The sequence below is a fragment of the Oxyura jamaicensis genome, chromosome 7 (genome assembly GCF_011077185.1).
Source record: "Oxyura jamaicensis isolate SHBP4307 breed ruddy duck chromosome 7, BPBGC_Ojam_1.0, whole genome shotgun sequence".
Classification (NCBI taxonomy): domain Eukaryota; kingdom Metazoa; phylum Chordata; class Aves; order Anseriformes; family Anatidae; genus Oxyura; species Oxyura jamaicensis.
The window spans coordinates 23241319-23258715 of NC_048899.1; the positions used below are offsets into that span (position 1 = coordinate 23241319).

The window sequence follows — 17397 nt, forward strand, 5'->3', positions numbered from 1 at the left end:
CGGGAGGCGGCTGCTCAGGGCCTTTATTGCTGCTCTGGCGCGGCGCTTGCTGCACACCACGGGGACGGTGGCGGCTCCGGAGCCCGGCGGAGAGGCGGGGGCAGGCGCGGGGCCGGGGGCAGAGGGGGGCAGAAGCCTTCTCCCCGGAGTCAATAAATAAAAGCCCGAGCGCTACAGCAGCAGCCGGCAGGCGGTGCCCGAGCGCTGCCCCCCCCCGCCCCGCCCCGGGGCACCCAGGGGGGGCAATGGGGGGGGGGGCAGGGAGCGGCGCGGGGCACCCCGCACGGCCCCGGTGCGGGCGGTGTGTGCGTGTGCAAGGGCACGCGTGTGCAACGGGGTGCGTGGCTCAGCAAGGCACGCGTGGGGCCGTGCGTGAGCGCGCTGCGGGGCGGGAGGTGCTGCAGGGGGTGCCGGGGGGGCTGTGCAGGAGCAGGCGCGTGGGTGAGCATCTCCACCCGCTCGGGGTGCCCCAGGGAGCACGAGCAGCGTGGGCCTGAGCAGGCGCAGGAGTGTGCGTGGCACGGGGGGGCGGGTGCCGGCGGGGGTGGCACACAGCCCCGGGGAAGGCACCGGCGTGGGTCCCGGGCTGCGGACCCGCGGGGCCGTGCTGGTGGCTGGCCCCTCTGTGCTCAGCCCCCCCTCCTCGGGCGCTGCCGGGCAGAGCAGGGTGACCGCGGGCACCCTCAGTCCGTGCCGGGGGGCTCGTGCCCCTCGCCCCCTGTGCTTGTGGCCGGTGGGAGCCGCGGGTTGTGGTGTAAGGCACGCGGCTGAGCTGGAGGCTGCAGCGGGACCCGTGTTGTGGGGCCAGCCCCCCACCGACCGCGTGGCCCAGGCTGGCCGGCGTGCTGGCGGCTCTCCGAGACCCTCATCCGCATCCCCATGCCGTCCTCCCCCCAACCCTCTGACACGTTCTCCATCCATCCGTCCATCCCGGCGTCACTGCCTGGCCCCGGCTGGGGCTCCGTTTTCCCTCTCCGTCGTCTCCACCTAAAGAGTCGCCGCCTGTCCCCATCCCCTTCCCTGTCCTGCCCCGCCAGCATCCCCGGCACGTGGGGTCCGTGGGCTCATCCCGGCTCCTCGGCCGCCCCGTCCCGCGGCCCCTGGAATGTTCCTCTGGCTCCTCGCCCCTCGCGGCTACTGCGGCCCCGGCGGCTGGCCGCCCTGGTAGGAGCGGAGTAAGACCTTGTGCTTGGTGACGGCCTCGCCGCGGCGCCGCTGGTGCTCCACCAGGAACTCCTTGAGGCGGTTGGTGGTGAAGGTGAGGGTCTGGCGGCGCAGCTTCATCAGGTAGGCGTCCTGGAGCCAGGCGTTGGCGAAGCAGTCCTTCACCGTGGGGCGGCTCCTGGCGCAGGGGTGGCGCGGGGTCAGCGGCCACGGGGTGCCCACCACCACCTCTGTGCCCCATGGCATCCCAAAACCAAATGCCAGCGCTCCACTTCCCAGCCCCGGGGGGTCCCAGCCCTCTCTAGGAGCAGGGATGGGCGCCGGGGGTCACCCGGCTGGGGCAGGCACTCACCAGGGGTGGACGGTGAGGACCTTGCGGATGAAGAGGGCAGCGCTCTGCGAGACGTTGGGGTACAGCTTGAAGGCGTCGAAGCGCCCCGCCAGGATGCGGTTCTCCGTCTCAATGGGGTCCAGCTCGAAGAACGGCGACCGCCCGCTCAGCCTGGGGGGGAGGAGGTGGCACGGGATGGGGTGCAGCCGTGGGAGGGCACCCCGCACCCACACACCCCCGTAGGGGGTCCAGTTGGGCAGGGTCTGCAGGGCTGCAGCCCCCCCCAGCCCATGGCGCCGAGCCCTGCTCCTCACAGCTGAGGTGCACCCCTTCTCTTACATGATGTAGGTGAGGACGCCGACACCCCAGACATCCGCGGCAGAGCCCACCGGGTCGCCCTTCACCACCTCCGGCGCTGCAAGGGAGCAAATCTGGCACGTGCACGGGGTGGCCAGCCCAGCACCCCGCACCCCCAGCAACCCACACCAGATACAGCACCCCAGCACCCCACCCTTTCACCCTCCGGCACCTCCACACCCCAACAGAGTCCAGCAACCCTAAAAAACAGTCAGACGCCCCCAGCCCCCCAAAGACTCCCCCGGGCCCCCCGCCGTGCTCCGTGCGCCCGACCCCTGCCGCACTCACACATGTACTCCAGCGTGCCCACGCGCCGGCCCAGCTGCCGCAGCACCAGGGGGTTGTAGGTCTGGGCGCTGCCAAAATCGATGATCTTGAGGGCGTTCATGCCCGAGACGACGACGTTGTCGGGCTTGATGTCGAGGTGCACGATGCGGCGGCCGTGCAGGTACTCGAGGCCCTGCAGCAGCTGCAGCACGTAGCTCACCACGTCGTCCTCCGAGTAGCGAAACCTGAGGGCGGGGGACGTGAGCGGGGTCCCCGCGCTGGACCCCAACCCCCCGTGCCCGCCCTGCCCGCCCGCCGGGACCTGTCCACGATGCTGTAGAGGATTTCCTTGCCGGCGCAGTTCTCGCAGATGAGCACCAGGTAGCGGGGGGTGATGTACGCCTCGTGCAGGGCCATGATGCGCTCGTGGTGCAGCGCCTTGAGGATCTCGTACTCCTGCAGCACGCTCTGCTTCCTCTCCGCCTCGTAGGGCACGATCTTGGCTATGAAGTGCTTCCCCGTGGCGTTCTCCTTGCACAGCCGGATCACCCCGAAGCGGCCCCTGCGGCACAGGGCCATGCTCAGCCCCCCGGGCGGGATGTTCTGGGGTCGCCCCGGCACGGCACCCCGTCCCGCCCTTCCTCACCTCGCCTTCTCGTCCAGGAAGGTGTACGGCTTCTGGGGGATGCCCTGCCGCAGCGCCGTGCCGTCGGGGGCCCCGCCGTCAGCCGGGGGCTCCTTGGAGGTTGGGGCAGAGGTGGGGGCCTCCTGGGCAGGGGGCGAGGTGGGGGGCATGGAGACGAAGGAGGTGACCATGTAGGGGGGCATCTTCCTGGGGGCAGCAGCGTTGGAGGTGGTCGACGCCGGGGGAACGGGGGTGGATTTGGATGGGGAGGGTGCCCGGGGCTGGGGGGAGCCCTGGGTGGGCGAGGTGGGGGTGGATGTGTCCGTGGGAGCGGTGGGGGAGCCCCGGGCAGGGGAGCTGGCCTGGGGCACGGCGGCAGTCCGAGGGGGGGTGAACACCAGCTCTGGGGGCTCGCAGACGGTGATGTCGGGCGGCAGCTGGGGGTCTGGCCGCGGCCCCCCGGGGACGCCAGCCTGCGGTGGCCGCTCGGGCTTCGGCAGCGCTGCCTTGTGCTTGCGGGGCGGCGTGGTGGGGGGCAGCCCCGCGGCCGGGGGCTCCAGCTGTGCCTGGGGCGTCTGGGTCGAGCGGCTGGAGGCCACCTTGTTGGGGACGGGGACGGTGACGTCCTTGGCTGGGGCAGCTCGGGAATCTGCGGGCAGGAAGGGGAGCCGTGAGCCAGGAGTGGGGTGCAGGCAGCGTCCCCCGGTCAGAAGCCCTCGGGGGAAGATCCCCCAGGGCCAAGAACCCCCAGAGCAGCAGAGGCTGCGGCCCCACACCCAGCCCCACATCCCTGGGCTCGCTGCGGGTGCTGCCCCACGGGAAGGGCTCTTGCTCACCTGCTGCCTCCAGGTGCACCTTGCCCGACGGGGTGCTGAAGGGGCCCTGCCCGGCCTTGTTGACACAGGCCACCCGAAACCTGGGGGCGCTGCCGGGGGGCAGCTCCGTCACGTTGAAGTAGCAGTCGGCGATGCCGGTGCTGACCAGCTTCCACTCGTGCTCCCCTGCCGGCGCGGAGGCACGGTGAGGCTCAGGGAGCTGGTGAGGCAGGGCGCAGCCTCCTGTCCCCCCCCCCCCAGGACACTTCCCCAGGCCCCCAGCACCCATCCATGCAAGGGCAGGGGTTGTAGCCCGGCCAGGGGGTGTCCCCAAGCAGCGTGGGGGGGTGGCCGGCTGGTGGCCGTGTTTTACTGGCCACGTACCCTCCAGCCGGCGCTCCAGCGTGTAGGTGCAGGGGGCCTTGCTCTCTGCGGGCTTCCACAGCACCAGCACCGTGTTCTTGTACTTCTGGGCGATCTCCGGGGTGCCCGGCCGCCCAGGGAGCCCTGCCGGGGGACAGACCGGGCAGGCTGGGACCCACGGGGAGATGCCTGTGCAACAGCAGCCTGCCCCCCTCGACAGCCCCAGGCGGGGATGTGGAGAGCAGCGATCGAGTGCCCTGCTCCGATGTGTCCCCAGCCCCGGGGCTGTGCCACCAGGCGAGCAGCAGTGCCCAAGCGTGCGTCCCTCCTGCCGGAGCCAGCCCCCAGCAACCGGAGCAGGCAATCCCCAGCTCCTGGTGCATGCTCTGTCCCCCGAGGTCCCCCCCCGCATCCTTACGTGCCACAGCCAGCGTGCAGGAGCTGATGGCTGTGCCCAGGGTGTTGGCGGCTGCGCACTCATACAGCCCCGCATCCTTCCTGGAGACCTTGGAGATGGTGAGCATCTGGCGGCCGTCCTTGCAGGAGACGATGTTGAGCGCGTTGTCCGGCTGCAGCGAGCGCTTGTCTGCGGGGGGAGCAGAGGAGAGCGATGCCGCCGCGGCTCCCCCGGCACCCACCGGCCCGGCAGCCCCGGCAGCAGCCCCCCACCTTTCATCCAGACGATCCTGGGGGTCGGGCTGCCGGCGGGCAGGCAGCAGAGGGTCAGCGCGTCGCCCTCCAGCAGCACCTGGTCCTTCAGCTTGATGTGGAAAACCGGGGGGAAGTCTGCGGGGCGGGGGGCAGGGTAAGGACGGGGGTGCCGGCGGGGGGCCCGCCCTGCGCCCCGGCCATGCCTACCCGACTCGCTGGGCGCGTGCTGCCGGCCGGCCGCCGGGCCCTCCTCCCGCAGCAGGCTGGAGGGGATGCTGGGCTGCGAGGCCATCTTCTCCTTCTTAGCCCGGGACAGCCCCCAGCGCTCCCAGCGCGACCGCTTCTGCCCCTCACCTGCGGGGACGAGGACGGGGGGCGGCTCAGAGGGGGGCCTGGGGACAGCCCGGGCTGCCCCGGCGGTGCCGTCAGCCCGCAGCTCACCTTTGTTGGAGGCGGAGGAGCGGGTGCTGCCCTCGGAGCGCAGGGACTCGGAGGAGGGTGCCGGTGCCGGGGGCGGGCCCACCTGGTCCTGCGCCGCGACGCCCACCCGCCGCAGGCTGTCGCCCTCCGAAATGGAGCGGCGCAGCAGGGAGGGCCGCCGCTGCCCGGGCTCCCCCGGCTCCTCGTCCTCCGGCCGCTCGTCCGACAGGCTGCGGAGCCGCGAGGACACGCGCTCCATGGTGGCGCTGATCTTCCTGCGCACCGCCACCACCGGCGACTCGCTCTCCCCGCCGCCCCCCGGCTCCGACTTGAGGCTCTCCGAGTCCCTGCGCTCCTTGGAGCTGCCCAGGCCCAGGCTCCAGGAGAAGCGGCGCCCGCGGGTCGGGGTCTCGCCGCCCCCTTCCTCCCCCTTGCTCTTCCTCCTCTCGGCAGGCGGCGTGCGCTTGAGGAGCACGGACATCCTGCGGAGGAAGCCGCTGTCCTTCTGCACCTCGTGCAGGTCCTGCACGGACTTGGACTTCTCCGCCAAGCCACTGGGCTTGGACTTCTCTGCCAAGCCGTCAGGCTGGCTCCTGCGCAGCTCCAGGGGCACGCCGGCCGGCGTGGGCCGGTAGATGCCCTCGTCGTGGGCCGCGGGGCTGGCCAAGTGCCGGTCCTCGGAGCGGGAGCGGGTGAGGAGCTTCAGCCCGCGGCTGAGCGACGACTCGCGGCTCCGCTTGAACTTGGCCTCGAAGACCTCCTCCGAGTCGATGTCCTCGATGAGCAGGGAGCTGGAGGAGCCGCTGGCCTTCGTCTCCTTCTTCTCCGCCGGTGCTGGTGCGGGGGGCTCAGCAGGGGCAGGGGCAGAGGCTGGGGGCTGTGGGGCCTCCTCGGTGGCCGGCTCCCTACCTCCCGTGGCTCCCATGGCTTGCATGACCGCGGCGTAGGAGGACGTCTTGGGGGCCCGGGCGCCAGGGACTGCGGGCTGCAGTGGGGTGGCTGCTCTCGCCCTGGCAGCCCCCTCCCCAGCCGCCCCACTGGCTCTGGTGGCTTCGGCCTTGGTGGTGGCCTTCTCCTCCTGCCCCGCGGCTGCCGGCTTCTTCCCCGCAGCGGTGGTGGATGCTTTGGCAGGGGGCTGGCCCCGCTCCTCGGGGACTCGCCTCCTCTCCTGGGCAGTCTTGGCCGCGGGAGGCCGGGGTAAGGTGGCCTCCAGCGCCTGGGGCCGGGCGTCAGAGAGTGCTGAGAGCGACGGGGACTCCTTGAGCCACTGGGCCTCGGCGTGGGCCACTGGGATCTCCAGGGGCGCACCGGAGCGGCGGTGCCGGACGACGGGCTCGGCGTCGCCCTGGCTGAAGGAGCTGCTCTTCTGCAGGACGCGCTCGGGAGGCAGAAGCTGTGACGAGGTGGCCTCGCTGGAGGCCGCCCGCACCAGCCGCGGCCCCGCCGGCGCCAGCTGCTCCACGCGGGGCGGCCGCAGCCCCTTCTTGTCAGGGCTGACCCCCAGCGTCTCCAGGAGGGGACCCCGCAAGCCGCTGACCTTGCCGTCGGCGGGGCCGCCCCGCAGCAGGCGCTGGCGCATCAGCTCCAGGCGCTGGGCGTGCTCCTCCTCGCCCCCACGGCGCCGTGGGAGCTCCATGGAGGCCGCCTTGGCCAGGGCTCGGCGTGGCTCCCGGCCCGCCTCGGCCCCCTCCTCGGCCCCCGGGGGCTGCCCCAGCAGCAGGGCGCTGTCGGCCGAGCTGCCCCGCTTCAGCTCGCCCCTGCGGGCGCTCTCCGGGGACTCCAGGCTGGAGCCCTTCCTCATGGCCTTGCGGGGGTACTCCGTCCGCTTCTGGGCCTCGGGGGCTTCCTCGTCGGAGGAGCCGGGTGCCTCTGCCTCCGCGCACGGCCGCCACGGCCCTGCGGCCCTCGGCCTCTTCCCCAGGGCCACCCCGGGCTTCCCCGCGGCCTCGCTCTGCCACTCCATGGCGGAGCCGTCCCCTGGCACAGCCACCTCCTGCCTTGGGCCCTCAGGCGGCCCCGGCGCCTCGTCGTCCGTGGGGATCTCGTTGAGGGACATGCGGGAGCCGGAGAACTCCACCTGGTGCGGCATGGGGATGAAGGGCAGCTCGTCCAGGTCGTCCGAGTCCGAGGAGGACGACAGCGCCGGGGACTCCTTGAGGTGCCGCGGCACGGCGATGGAGAGGTGGTTGGAGGTGTCCTCCAGCAGCTCCGGGATGGGCCGCAGCACCATGTTGCACTTGTAGCTGATCTGCGAGCGCTGCAGCACGTGGACGGGGCTGGATCAGGCCCGGCTGGGCGGCACAGCGCCGTACGGCCCCGCGCCCAGCCTCCCGCCCCAGCCCCTGCCTTCACCTGCCATTTCCGACGGGAGAGGAAGAGCTTCAGGTGGTCGGTGCTGATGACCTTCCCCTTGGCCAGCGTCTGCGGGGAGAGGGGACAGCAGCGTCACACGGACCCCACACTGAGCCCTGAGGCACCCTGCTGCCCCCAGGTGCCGCTCCCTGCCCGGACTCACCTTGAACCAGGGGTGCTCCAGGGTCTGCTCCGCGTTGGGTCTCCTGTGAAGGGGCACCACCAGGTGAGGACTGCCCTGCCCAGGGTGTTCTGGCATCCCGTGCTGCCCCCTCACCCCAGCACCCTGGGGTGCAGAGCCGTGCACCCAGCCTGCCTGTATGCAGCCGTGCACCCACCCCCACCGCCCTCCCCAGAGCACCAGGCTCGTGCCATGGGGCGGCAGCATGGAGAGGGAGGGCATCACCCTGAGCGGGGACACGGGGGCTTTGTCCAGCCCCAGCAGGACCCCTCTGCTGATCCGGGGTGCCCTGAAGCCCCAGGCACCCGTCACCACCCAGGAACAAGGGTATGGGGCACACGGCCAGAGCCGTGCCCCCAGGAGGACCCGTGGCACTCACAGCCTGTCGTTGACCAGCACTTTGATGACAAAACCCTTGGCCTCCCGGGTGAGCCCCTGGAACATCCGCTCCTCGAAGGCCACGTTGTAGTTGCGGATGTTCATCAGCGTCGTCTTGTCGTTCTCGCCCACAAAGGGGGAGATCCCCGTGAGGCTGCGAGGAGGGGACACGGTCACCAGGACGTGGGGGAGCCGCATGGACAAGCAGGGGGACCGAGGGACAGACCCTGGAGCCCAGTGCCACAGGGCAGGAGCAGCTGGGGAGGAGGCGAGCATGGCCCCAGATAGAAAGGGGGCAGAAAGGGGGTCCCTTCCGTGGGGACACAGCCGGGCTCTTACCATAGGTAGGCGATGACCCCCACAGGCCTGCGGAGAGGAGAGGGGGGTCACTGCACAGCACGAGCCCCCCGGCACAGCGGGGATGCCGGGGTGCACCCCGGCAGGGGGCTGCCCTTACCAGACGTCGGTGACACTGGAGACGGGGCTCTGGTTGACGATCTCGGGGCCCACGAACTCGGGGGTGCCGTACTTGCAGTACTGCGGCTCGTCGGGCGTCAGCTCCTGCGCGTTGCCGAAGTCGCAGATGCGGACCTGCTCACTGCTCGAATCCGCCATCAGGAGGTTTTCTGGCTACAGGACATGCGGGGCGGGCGGGAGCTTGGCGGGAGGCTCCCGGGGTGGGGAGAGGCAAGGCAGGACACGGGGGCTCTCCCCCGAGCAGGGAGCGGGGCTATGGGGAGAGCACTCACTTTGATGTCCAGGTGCAGGACGTGGTGCTGGTGCAGGTAGCAGATCCCCTCCAGGATCTGCCGCATGTAGGAGCGGACCTGCGAGAGCAGAGGCGGGGTGGGATGGCACCCAGGGCATGGCTCAGCCCCTCGTGGGACCAGGCGGAGCAGGGACAGGGCTGTCACCTCCCTTTGGGCAGGATGCAACGTCCCTGGGCTGGGACAGCCCCCCGTGTCCCCAGCCGCCCTCTCCACCCCATGGCTTTGCCCTGCCAGGGCTCACCCACCTCGGACTCGCACACCGAGGGCTTCCTCGCCATCCTGTCCAGCAGCTCGTCCTCGGCACAGCTGGGCGCTGGTCAAGGAGCACAGGAACGCCGTGCGCCCCTCGGCACCCCGCTCCCACGCGCCCACCCTGCCCACCCGGCGCCCCCAGCCCTCCCCTGGCCCCCAGGCCGCGCAGTCGCGGAGGATACAGCTCCATCACCATGATGACGGCGTTCTTCTTCTCGAAGGCGTCGTGGAAGAAGACGATGCGCTCGTGGTCCAGCTGCGAGAGGATGTGCAGCTCCCGGCGCGCCGACTGCTTGGCCTTGGTCCTGCCGGGGACGAACTTGGCGGCGAAGTCCAGCCGGCTGCTCTTCTCCGTCACCCTCCGCAGGTAGGAGAAAGCCCCCCTGCGACGTGGGGAGGGATGGAAAGGGGCTGGCAGGGCAGCTGGAGACACCCCCGTCCCTGCAGGCAGTCGGGTCTGCAGGGAGCTGCCCCAGGAGCATCCCTGGAGGACCAGGACTGCCCCGGAGGACCTGGTGGCCCCGTACCTCCCGATCTCCTCGTGCACATCGTAGTAGTCGGTCAGGCGTCGCGCCTTGTGCAGCGCATCCTCCTCCATGCTGGCATCGGCCGCGGGCTGGGCTGGGGGAAGGAAAGGCGCTGGGGGGAGGACAGCAGGGGGCTGGGGGCTGCCCCGTGGGGCCGGCAGGGCGGGGGCCGGCGGCCGTACCTGAGCGCACCACCAGCTCCGCCTTGCAGGACACCTCCCCGGCCAGGTTCCTGGCTGTGCAGGTGTAGACCCCGCTGTCGGGCTCGGCGGCGCCCAGCACCACCAGGGAGCACTCGTTGTCCTCGTAGACGAAGCTCAGGTGGCTGCTCTCCTCCAGCAGCTCCCCGTCCTGGGGGCGCGGCGGGCGTCAGGGGGGTCCCCGCCGCCCCCCACCAGCTCCCACCACCAGCACGGATGCAGCACCCTGCATCAGTTGGGGTGACACAAAGCCAAAGCCCCAGCGCGGGGACCCCGAGGCAGCGGAGGGGAGCAGGGAGCGTGGGTCTGGGGGTCGGGAGGAGGTGGCGGGTCCCATCCCACCTTGTACCACATGATGTCCGGCAGCGGCTTCCCCTCCACCACCACGGCGAAGCGCGGCGTCTCCCCTTCCTGAGCATCGATGTCCTCCATGATGGACTCAAAGCGCGGCGCCTCTGCCGAGACATGGGGCGTGGGGCACCGTGGGGCAGTGCCATCCCCCTGCCGCGGGCATGGGGAGCTGCGGGGGACCGCCCCATGGGGCACGGGGACATGGAGTGCCACTGGGCTGTGACCAGGTGATGGGAACAGGGCACCGTGGGGCAGTGCCACTCAGCAGACATGGGGCAGAGTGGGGCTGCATCTCCCCTACACAGGGGTGTGGGGTACTTCGGGCAGTGCCACCTCGCTGCACGCAGAAATGGGGCACCGTGCAGCAGTGCCACCCATGGCACGCGGCCAAGGGGTGCGAAGGGACAGCGCACAATGGCGCAGTGCCCCCCACGGCGCAGTGCCACCCCGTGCACACACCAGGGGGCACACAGGGCACCTCAGCCCAAGTCAGACCGAGGTGTAGGTCAGCAGGCAGCGCTACCAGTGGCGGTACCAATGGTAGGTACCACGGTTTCAGCCCTACAGGGTGACATACACAGAGGGAGCACGGATGAGCGATGCTGTGCTATGGGGCAGTGCCCCCATGGCACGCAGCCACGGCGCACCGTGGGGGCAGTGCCACCCCATGGGGCAACGCCACCCCCACGGCACACGGCCTCGGGGCACCGTAGGGCGATGCCCCCCATGGCAGAGGGGCACGGCCCCCCGGCGCGGGGGCACCTACCTGCGAGGCGGAGGCGGAGGGTGCAGCGGGCAGAGCCGTGGCGGTTGCTCACCTCGCAGGCCAGCGGCCCCGCGGCCCCCCGGCCCACGCGCAGCAGCCGCAGGCAGTGCTGGTCGTCATCCGGCATCGTCACCTCGCACGTGCCGTCCTGCTCCCCCAGCACCTGCCCCCCCCTGCGGGCACACGCCGTCAGCCTGCAGCCACCCCACGGCACCCCACGAGCTCTGCGTGTCCCCCGCGGGTGCGTGCCCGGCCCCAGGTGGGGCACCGCGCCGCGTCCCACCTACCTCTTCCAGGTGACGGTGGCCTCCACGTGGTTGATGGTGACGGTGATGGAGGCCGGCTGGCCCTCCACCACGTACACCACGTCTGGCTTGTCCAGGATGACCGGGGCCTCCTCCAGGTAGGGACCTGCCACGCGCATCGTCAGCACCACCTCAGCACCCCGTGCGTCCCAGCCCCGGGCAGCCTGCCATGCCGCCGGGCACGCGGACCCCCACGTCCCCCCCCAGCACCCCACCCTCGCCCCGCTGCCCCTCTCACCCCGATCCAGGAGCTGCACGGGCCCCACGAGCGGGGAGGGCTTGCTGTTGGTCTTGGGGGTGGCGGTGATGACGCGGAAGAGGTACTGGGCCCCCTTGGTGAGCCCGTGCACCGTGTAGGTGTTGTCCCGCACGCCGCTCACCAGCACCACCCACTGCGTCGTGCCCAGCACTTGCATTTGCACCACGTAGGTCACCGAGCTGGGGTCTGCGTGGGGACAGGGTCAGTGCGGAGCCCCCGGCACCCCACCACGCTGCTGCCCACCCCCTGCCCGCCCCGGCCCCCTCACCTATGGCAGTGTCCAGCCACCTGGGCTTGTTCCACGTCAGCGTGATGGCCCGGCCGGTCACCAAGGCCACCGTGGGGGGCCCGTCGGGCGGCGTGGGCACCACGTCTGCATGGGAGAGGTGGGGAGCGGCGTGAGCCCCCGGGAGCCCCCCACCCACCACCAGCTGAACTTCTTCCCTGTGGTCCCGTCCCCCGCCACCCCAGCACCGTGCTGCGGGGACGCCGAGCCCCATCTGTCACCTACCCGTGACGTAGAGGTGCGCGTAGCACGTGGCCTTCCCCACTTTGTTGGCAATGACGCTTTTGTAGACGCCGGCGTGCGCGTGGCTGACGGCCGTGAACACCAGGCGGTGGACGTCCTTGTCTGCGGGGACAGGGTGAGAGCCCGTCAGCAGCGCGGTGCCGAGCTCCCTTCCCGGAGCGCCCGGTGCCGCGGGGAGGGCGGGGGGCCCTACACTGCATCATCTTGCGGTCGTCGGTGCTGTCGATGCGGGAGCCGTTGTGGAACCAGGTGATGGAGGGGTAGGGCAGCCCGGCCACCTGGCACTCCAGCACCGCCTCCTTCGACTCCACCACCTCCAGGTTGTGCAGAGGCTTCAGGAAGTCGGGCATGGTGAAGCACTCCGCCTCGGTCTCCGCCTGCTCCGGTTCCTCCGGGATGGACGGCATCTTCTCCAGCTTGGAGCTGCGACCACCCACACGTGCTCGCCAAGGGAGCGCGGCGCCCCCAGCCTGGCCCCAGGGGAGGGACCCCCCCAAATCCCAGGGGGCAGCAAGCAGGGGGACGCCGGCCTTACATCTGGGAGGCAGCAGACGGCCGTGGCTCCTCCACGTAGAGCTCGGCGGAGCACTCCACGTGGCCGTGGGCGTTCCTGGCGGTCACCACGTAGTGCCCCTCGTCCTCACTGCCCACGTGCACGATGACCAGGGAGTGCAGCCCCCCGTCCCGCTGGATCCGCACGTTCTCCCCTTCCTGCACCGGCTGGCCTGCGCAGAGACACGGCCCTTGGCAATCCCGGCCCTGTGCCAGCGGGGGCCCCGGGGGGCCGTGGGCGTGGGGATTACCGAAGTGGGTCCAGGTGACCGCCGGCGGGGGCGTCCCGCTGACCATGCAGTCGAAGCGCGCCGTCCGCCCTTCCACCACGTCCACGTCCTCCAGCTTGCGGGTGAAGAGCGGCTGCACCGAGGGCTTCACCGTCAGCCGGGCGCTGCACGTCAGCTCGTCTGCAAGGACAGCGGGCAGGGCTGAGCCCCGGATGGACGGGGGGGGACAGCCGCACGGGGGTGTCACCCCAGGGTGCCACGGGGTGACCATGCAAGGGACCCAATCTGCTGGCAGGGGGGTGCCTCTTCCCTCCCCTCAAACAGGAGATGCTGGCTGACGGAGGGGTGGGAGACTGCCCTGTCCTCCCCCGGGACAGGGGGTGGCAGCCCTGGGGACAGGGCGGTGACGCTGAAGCAGGCGGTGCCAGCACAGTGCCATGCAGCTCTACAGGTGCGATGCTCCAGCTGGGGCGGTTGCGGCAGGGACCGCTCTGCACTGACGGGGTCTTTGCACACCCCCAGAGGGGAATGGGCCGGGGACGTCCCTGCCCGATGAAGGGCACACAGGGGTGTCGGAGGCACAGGGCAGGGCAGGGCAGCACGCGGGAGGCTGGATCCTGCTGCTCCTCCCCAGCTGCCAGCTTGTGGGGAGAGGGCAGGCCACCCCGGCCCCTGCCCGTTGCCCCGCCAGGCCAGCAGGGACACGTCGGTAACCGGAGCTGGGCGCCCAGGGGCTCTGGAGCCAGCTGGGCTGAGAACAGCCGGGACCAAGGCAGGCAGCTCGGGGTGCATGCTGCAGCCGTGGTGCAGACACGGCTCCCTGGCTGCCAGAGCTTCCACAGGGAGCCCAGGGGACGGCACACACCAGCTACAGGGGGCAGGCATCTCCTTATATCCCCACGACCCCTCCAGCCATGCCGTGGGGACCCTGAAGCCCCAAACCCCAGGGGTGCCGGCCTCATCGACCACCACGCCGGGGCCGGACCCCGAGCGAGACCCCCGGGGGGGCTGCGTGCCCGCCGCTTACCTTTGGCCGTGCTGAGCTTGCAGGTGTAGATGCCGCTGTCGTCCTCGTGCACGGAGGTGAGCAGCAGCTTGCACTTGCGCCCGTCAAAGTGCATCTTGCATTTGAGCAGGGCGGGCTGGAGCAGCCGGCCCCGTGACAGCCAGTCCACGTCCATGTCTGGCGGGCCAGCCACCAGGCACTCAAAGAGCGCCAGCTCCCCCGCCCCGACCACCACGTCCTGCAGGGGAACCACCACGGCCAGGGACTGGCACTCGGGGCGAGCTGCCCGGGAAGGGGGGAGAAAGAGAAAGAGAGAGAGAGAGAGAGAGAGAGAGACGCGTCTCAGCAACTGAAAAGCAACCATGGGAGGTGGCGGGGAGGGGGCCGTGCGGGGCAGGGGCATGCGGGGAGGGGGCCCGGCGCCGCGGGCGAGGGCGCAGGCAGGGGGGTGCAGCGGGGAGGAGGTGGGGGCGAGATGTGGGAAGCGGAGCTGAGCCGGGGCGGGGGGCCGGGGGGTGTGGGGGTGAGGGGAGGTGTCCGTGCCAGGAACACACCACACAGCGCTTTACCAAACAGATTTTATTAGAGCTACAAAAAGGGTCACGGCCCCGCAGCCCGCCCCCACCGAGCCCCCCCAGGGAGAAGAGACCCAGAGCCAGGGCTGCCTCGGCAACCAGGAGCCGGGTGGACCCCAGGGACGTGGCCAGGCTGCGAGGGACTTCTGTGCCACCAGCCCCTGCCCCGGCACGGGGGTCCCCGCGTCCCTCGTCCCCCACGCTCCCAGGTGACCTCTGCGAAGCCGCCACCGCACCGCGTCCCCTTCCCTATGGAAGCTGAGCCCACGGCGGGGCCGGGCTCCCCGCTCCCCGTCCCCTGGGCGGTGAGGAGAGGAGCAGCAGGACACACAGACACGGACAGACGGACGGAGCGAGAGACGAGACAGCATCGTACGGCCGCCCTGGCCCGGCTGAGGGGGTGCCTGGCGCTACCCCACCGCTCCCCCCCTTCCCCCCACCCGCTGCTCGGCCTCGGTGCCGCCTCCCCCGGCCATCCAACGCGCCCGCGCCCGCCGTCGAGGGCCCGCGCGTCCCCGCGGTGCGTCCAGGACGAGGCGGCGGATGGAGCAGAAGGTAATAACACAAGGTGAGGTCCACTGCCTAAGAGGTGTCCAACTAAGAGCCCCGCGGCCGCGGCTCTGAGAGATGCACCCCCTTATCGTACTCCCCCTGCGTACAGACAAAAACCGCAGTCAGCAAGCGGAAGGGTTAGTGCAGCGGGGACGGGGCCGGCACGCGCACGGGGGGCGTGCACGCGCGAGGGGTGTGAGCGCACGCCGGCACGCAGCGCCGCGTGCCCCGGGCACGGACGTGGACCACGCTGAGCCCGGCGCCCGTCCGTCTGTCGGGCACGTGCCCGGCTCCCGCAGCCGCCCCCGTGCCGCTGCGCTTTGCCGGAGGCTGGAGCGGGGTCTGGCAGGACATAAGCGGTGCAGCGAAGGCTGGGGCGGGGGGGGACAGCCCGGGGGGCTCAGGCAGCCGTCAGCAGGGAGGGCTGGGGGGAGCAGAGCACACAAAGCAAAAGGGCAAGAGAAAGGAGGCAGCATCACTCGTCCCCGCGGGCTCCTTCCTTCCTGGCACGTGGTCCCCAGCCACCCGCCCCGTTTGCGCGCGCGTTTCAGGGGACCTGGGAGGATTCTGAGCCCGCAGCAGGGCTGGGGAGAGACAGCCCAGCCCCGGGCACCCGGGATACGTGGGACCTGCTCTGAGCTGGGAACAAGCAGGGAGGAGACCTCTCCAAGCTGTCCGCTGGCTGGGCACAGCTTGCAGGCAGGGAGGGAGGGAGCTGTGGGTGTGCTGGGGGGAGATGTCCCCGGCAGGGCCACCGAGGGCATCAGCCCTCCCTGCGCAGCCAGAGGCAGCAGCTGGCCCCAGCACGGGTGCCTGCAGGGACAGGGGGACACAGGGCGAAGCTGGGCTGGGGGAGCAGCAGGCTCTGAGTCAGGCCGGGGACCCCTGGCACAGCTGGGCAGCGGGACCCATGCTGTGGGGCCACACATCTGGATGGGGCAGGGGGACAGACTGTGTCCTGCTGCGGGGACAGCCTCTGCGGGCAGCACGGCCAAGCCACTGCTGCTCCACGTCCCCTCCCTGCCACCTTATGCAGGGCCAGGCATGCAGGTCCATGGCCCTGCTGGGCCCTTCCTGCTCCGGGCTCACGCCCGCCTGCTCTGCGGCAGGACAGGGGGAGAAGCAGCACCGCCGAGAAGGGGTCTGCAGCGGCCCCTTCCCCGCCCAGCTCATGCAGGGTGCCCGAGCCGGCCAGTCCCATGGGGACGCGCCCAGGGAGCTTTACCTCTGACCTCCAGCTTGGCCTCGCACTGCTTGGTGCCGTACTCGTTGACAGCCTTGCAGGTGTAGAAGCCGGTGTCGGTGCGCTCCGCCGCCAGGATGTGCAGCGTGAACAGCCCCCGGGCCCCCTCCGCCTCCTCCGCGTGGTGCCGCCGGCCGTACTTCACCGGCTGCCGGTTCCGCAGCCTGAGCAGGGACACGAGCGGAGCGGCACGGTCACGCCTGGCCCCGCAGAAAGCCCCCTCTCCGCTACCCCCATCCATCCTCAGAAGCAGAGCTCCGCGCCTTGGTGCCGCTCTGAGCTGGCAGACCCCAGACGGGGAGGTCCCTCCCCGTCCCCTCCTTCCCTGCCCTGCTGCGACCCAGCGAGCACCGGACTCACCAGTAAATGATGGGCTTGGGCTCCCCGCGGACGCGGACGCTCATGCTGACGTCCTGCCCCTCCAGCACCGACTGGTCCGACAGGGCCACCTGGGGAGGCAGGGGTCAGGGAGCAGCCGGCACCCGCCACCCCAGGGACGTGTGTCCCCACCACCGTACCCAGGGCCACGCGTCCCCCAAAACAAGGGCAGCCCTCAGGGCTGCGGCCACAGGTCACGGCTGCCCCTCTGCCAGGCCTCGGGGGGGCCATCAGCTCACCTCAAAGGTGGGCGCAGCCTTGAAGCTGCTCTCCGGGGAGCCGTGGGCAGCCCCGTGCTCCGCTCGAGGCTGCAGCTTCATGGCCGGTCTGTGCTGGGGCGTCCCGGCCTCGGGGAACTCCTCCAGCGGGCTCAGGTACTCCTCGTCCGACGTGATGGGGCTGGCCTGGCCGAGGGGGGGTGCCAGGTTCCCATGCCGCTCCACGGCAGGGGCTAGTGTGGGAGAGGCCGGGTAAGGAGCTGGCAGCAGCCAGAGCGGGGCAGGGGTCTCGGGGCCCCTTCCCCACCACCCTGCGCCCCTGGGGTGCCCGGGGACACCCACCCCACTGCTCATCCCACGGGGCAGAGGCACAGCGGTCGGCAGCGAAGGGGTGCCGGGCTGTGCAGGGGGAGGGGGTGCGAAACACGCCACGGGGCCGATAAGGGGACGCGATATCCCGCAAGGCGACAGCAGGGCTCAAGTGGCTCTTACGCAGCAGGCCACGCTCCCATCCTTAAGCCGCCTGGATTCCCGGAATGGCTGCCCCTGCCCCGGGCCGGCGGAGGGCTGAAGGTGACATTGCAGCTGCGCTCCCCTCGCAGCCCAGCCTGGGGGGCCCGCACCCGGCATCGCAGCGAGCCCCCGGGGGTGGCAGGGGGGCTGTGGGGCCACGACAGGGGGAGGAAAATGGGGAGGGGGGCGAGATGCGTGCGGAGCTGGGTGCAAGCGCCTGGGGGTGAGCGTGCACAGCCCTGCCCGAGGTGGGGGGGCTGCCCCCCC

General features: G+C 71.3%; 1 protein-coding gene across 12 annotated transcripts in view; it reads right to left on the reverse strand.

The window, feature by feature from the left end:
- Positions 1-7: 7 nt before the first annotated feature.
- SPEG (striated muscle enriched protein kinase) overlaps positions 8-17397 on the reverse strand; it is a 34340-nt gene continuing 16950 nt past the window's right edge. For 11 of the 12 annotated variants that reach the window (XM_035331168.1, XM_035331167.1, XM_035331163.1 and 8 more), the window contains 35 exons: positions 16639-16850; positions 16382-16470; positions 16004-16185; positions 13673-13933; positions 12667-12825; positions 12399-12588; positions 12057-12286; positions 11846-11965; positions 11603-11707; positions 11314-11520; positions 11058-11181; positions 10771-10943; positions 9996-10108; positions 9636-9804; positions 9454-9547; positions 9109-9309; positions 8920-8980; positions 8654-8731; positions 8362-8534; positions 8244-8270; positions 7906-8058; positions 7509-7551; positions 7346-7414; positions 5015-7250; positions 4781-4927; positions 4592-4708; positions 4341-4508; positions 3944-4066; positions 3581-3745; positions 2766-3393; positions 2442-2681; positions 2141-2364; positions 1835-1910; positions 1517-1666; positions 8-1342 (listed from right to left, as the gene is read on the reverse strand). In XM_035331168.1, coding sequence (XP_035187059.1) covers positions 1135-1342; positions 1517-1666; positions 1835-1910; positions 2141-2364; positions 2442-2681; positions 2766-3393; positions 3581-3745; positions 3944-4066; positions 4341-4508; positions 4592-4708; positions 4781-4927; positions 5015-7250; positions 7346-7414; positions 7509-7551; positions 7906-8058; positions 8244-8270; positions 8362-8534; positions 8654-8731; positions 8920-8980; positions 9109-9309; positions 9454-9547; positions 9636-9804; positions 9996-10108; positions 10771-10943; positions 11058-11181; positions 11314-11520; positions 11603-11707; positions 11846-11965; positions 12057-12286; positions 12399-12588; positions 12667-12825; positions 13673-13933; positions 16004-16185; positions 16382-16470; positions 16639-16850 — 7715 coding nt within the window. In that variant the 3' untranslated portion in view covers positions 8-1134. The remainder of the gene's footprint in view (positions 1343-1516; positions 1667-1834; positions 1911-2140; positions 2365-2441; positions 2682-2765; positions 3394-3580; positions 3746-3943; positions 4067-4340; positions 4509-4591; positions 4709-4780; positions 4928-5014; positions 7251-7345; positions 7415-7508; positions 7552-7905; positions 8059-8243; positions 8271-8361; positions 8535-8653; positions 8732-8919; positions 8981-9108; positions 9310-9453; positions 9548-9635; positions 9805-9995; positions 10109-10770; positions 10944-11057; positions 11182-11313; positions 11521-11602; positions 11708-11845; positions 11966-12056; positions 12287-12398; positions 12589-12666; positions 12826-13672; positions 13934-16003; positions 16186-16381; positions 16471-16638; positions 16851-17397) is intronic. The other variant, XM_035331164.1, reaches the window with a different exon arrangement.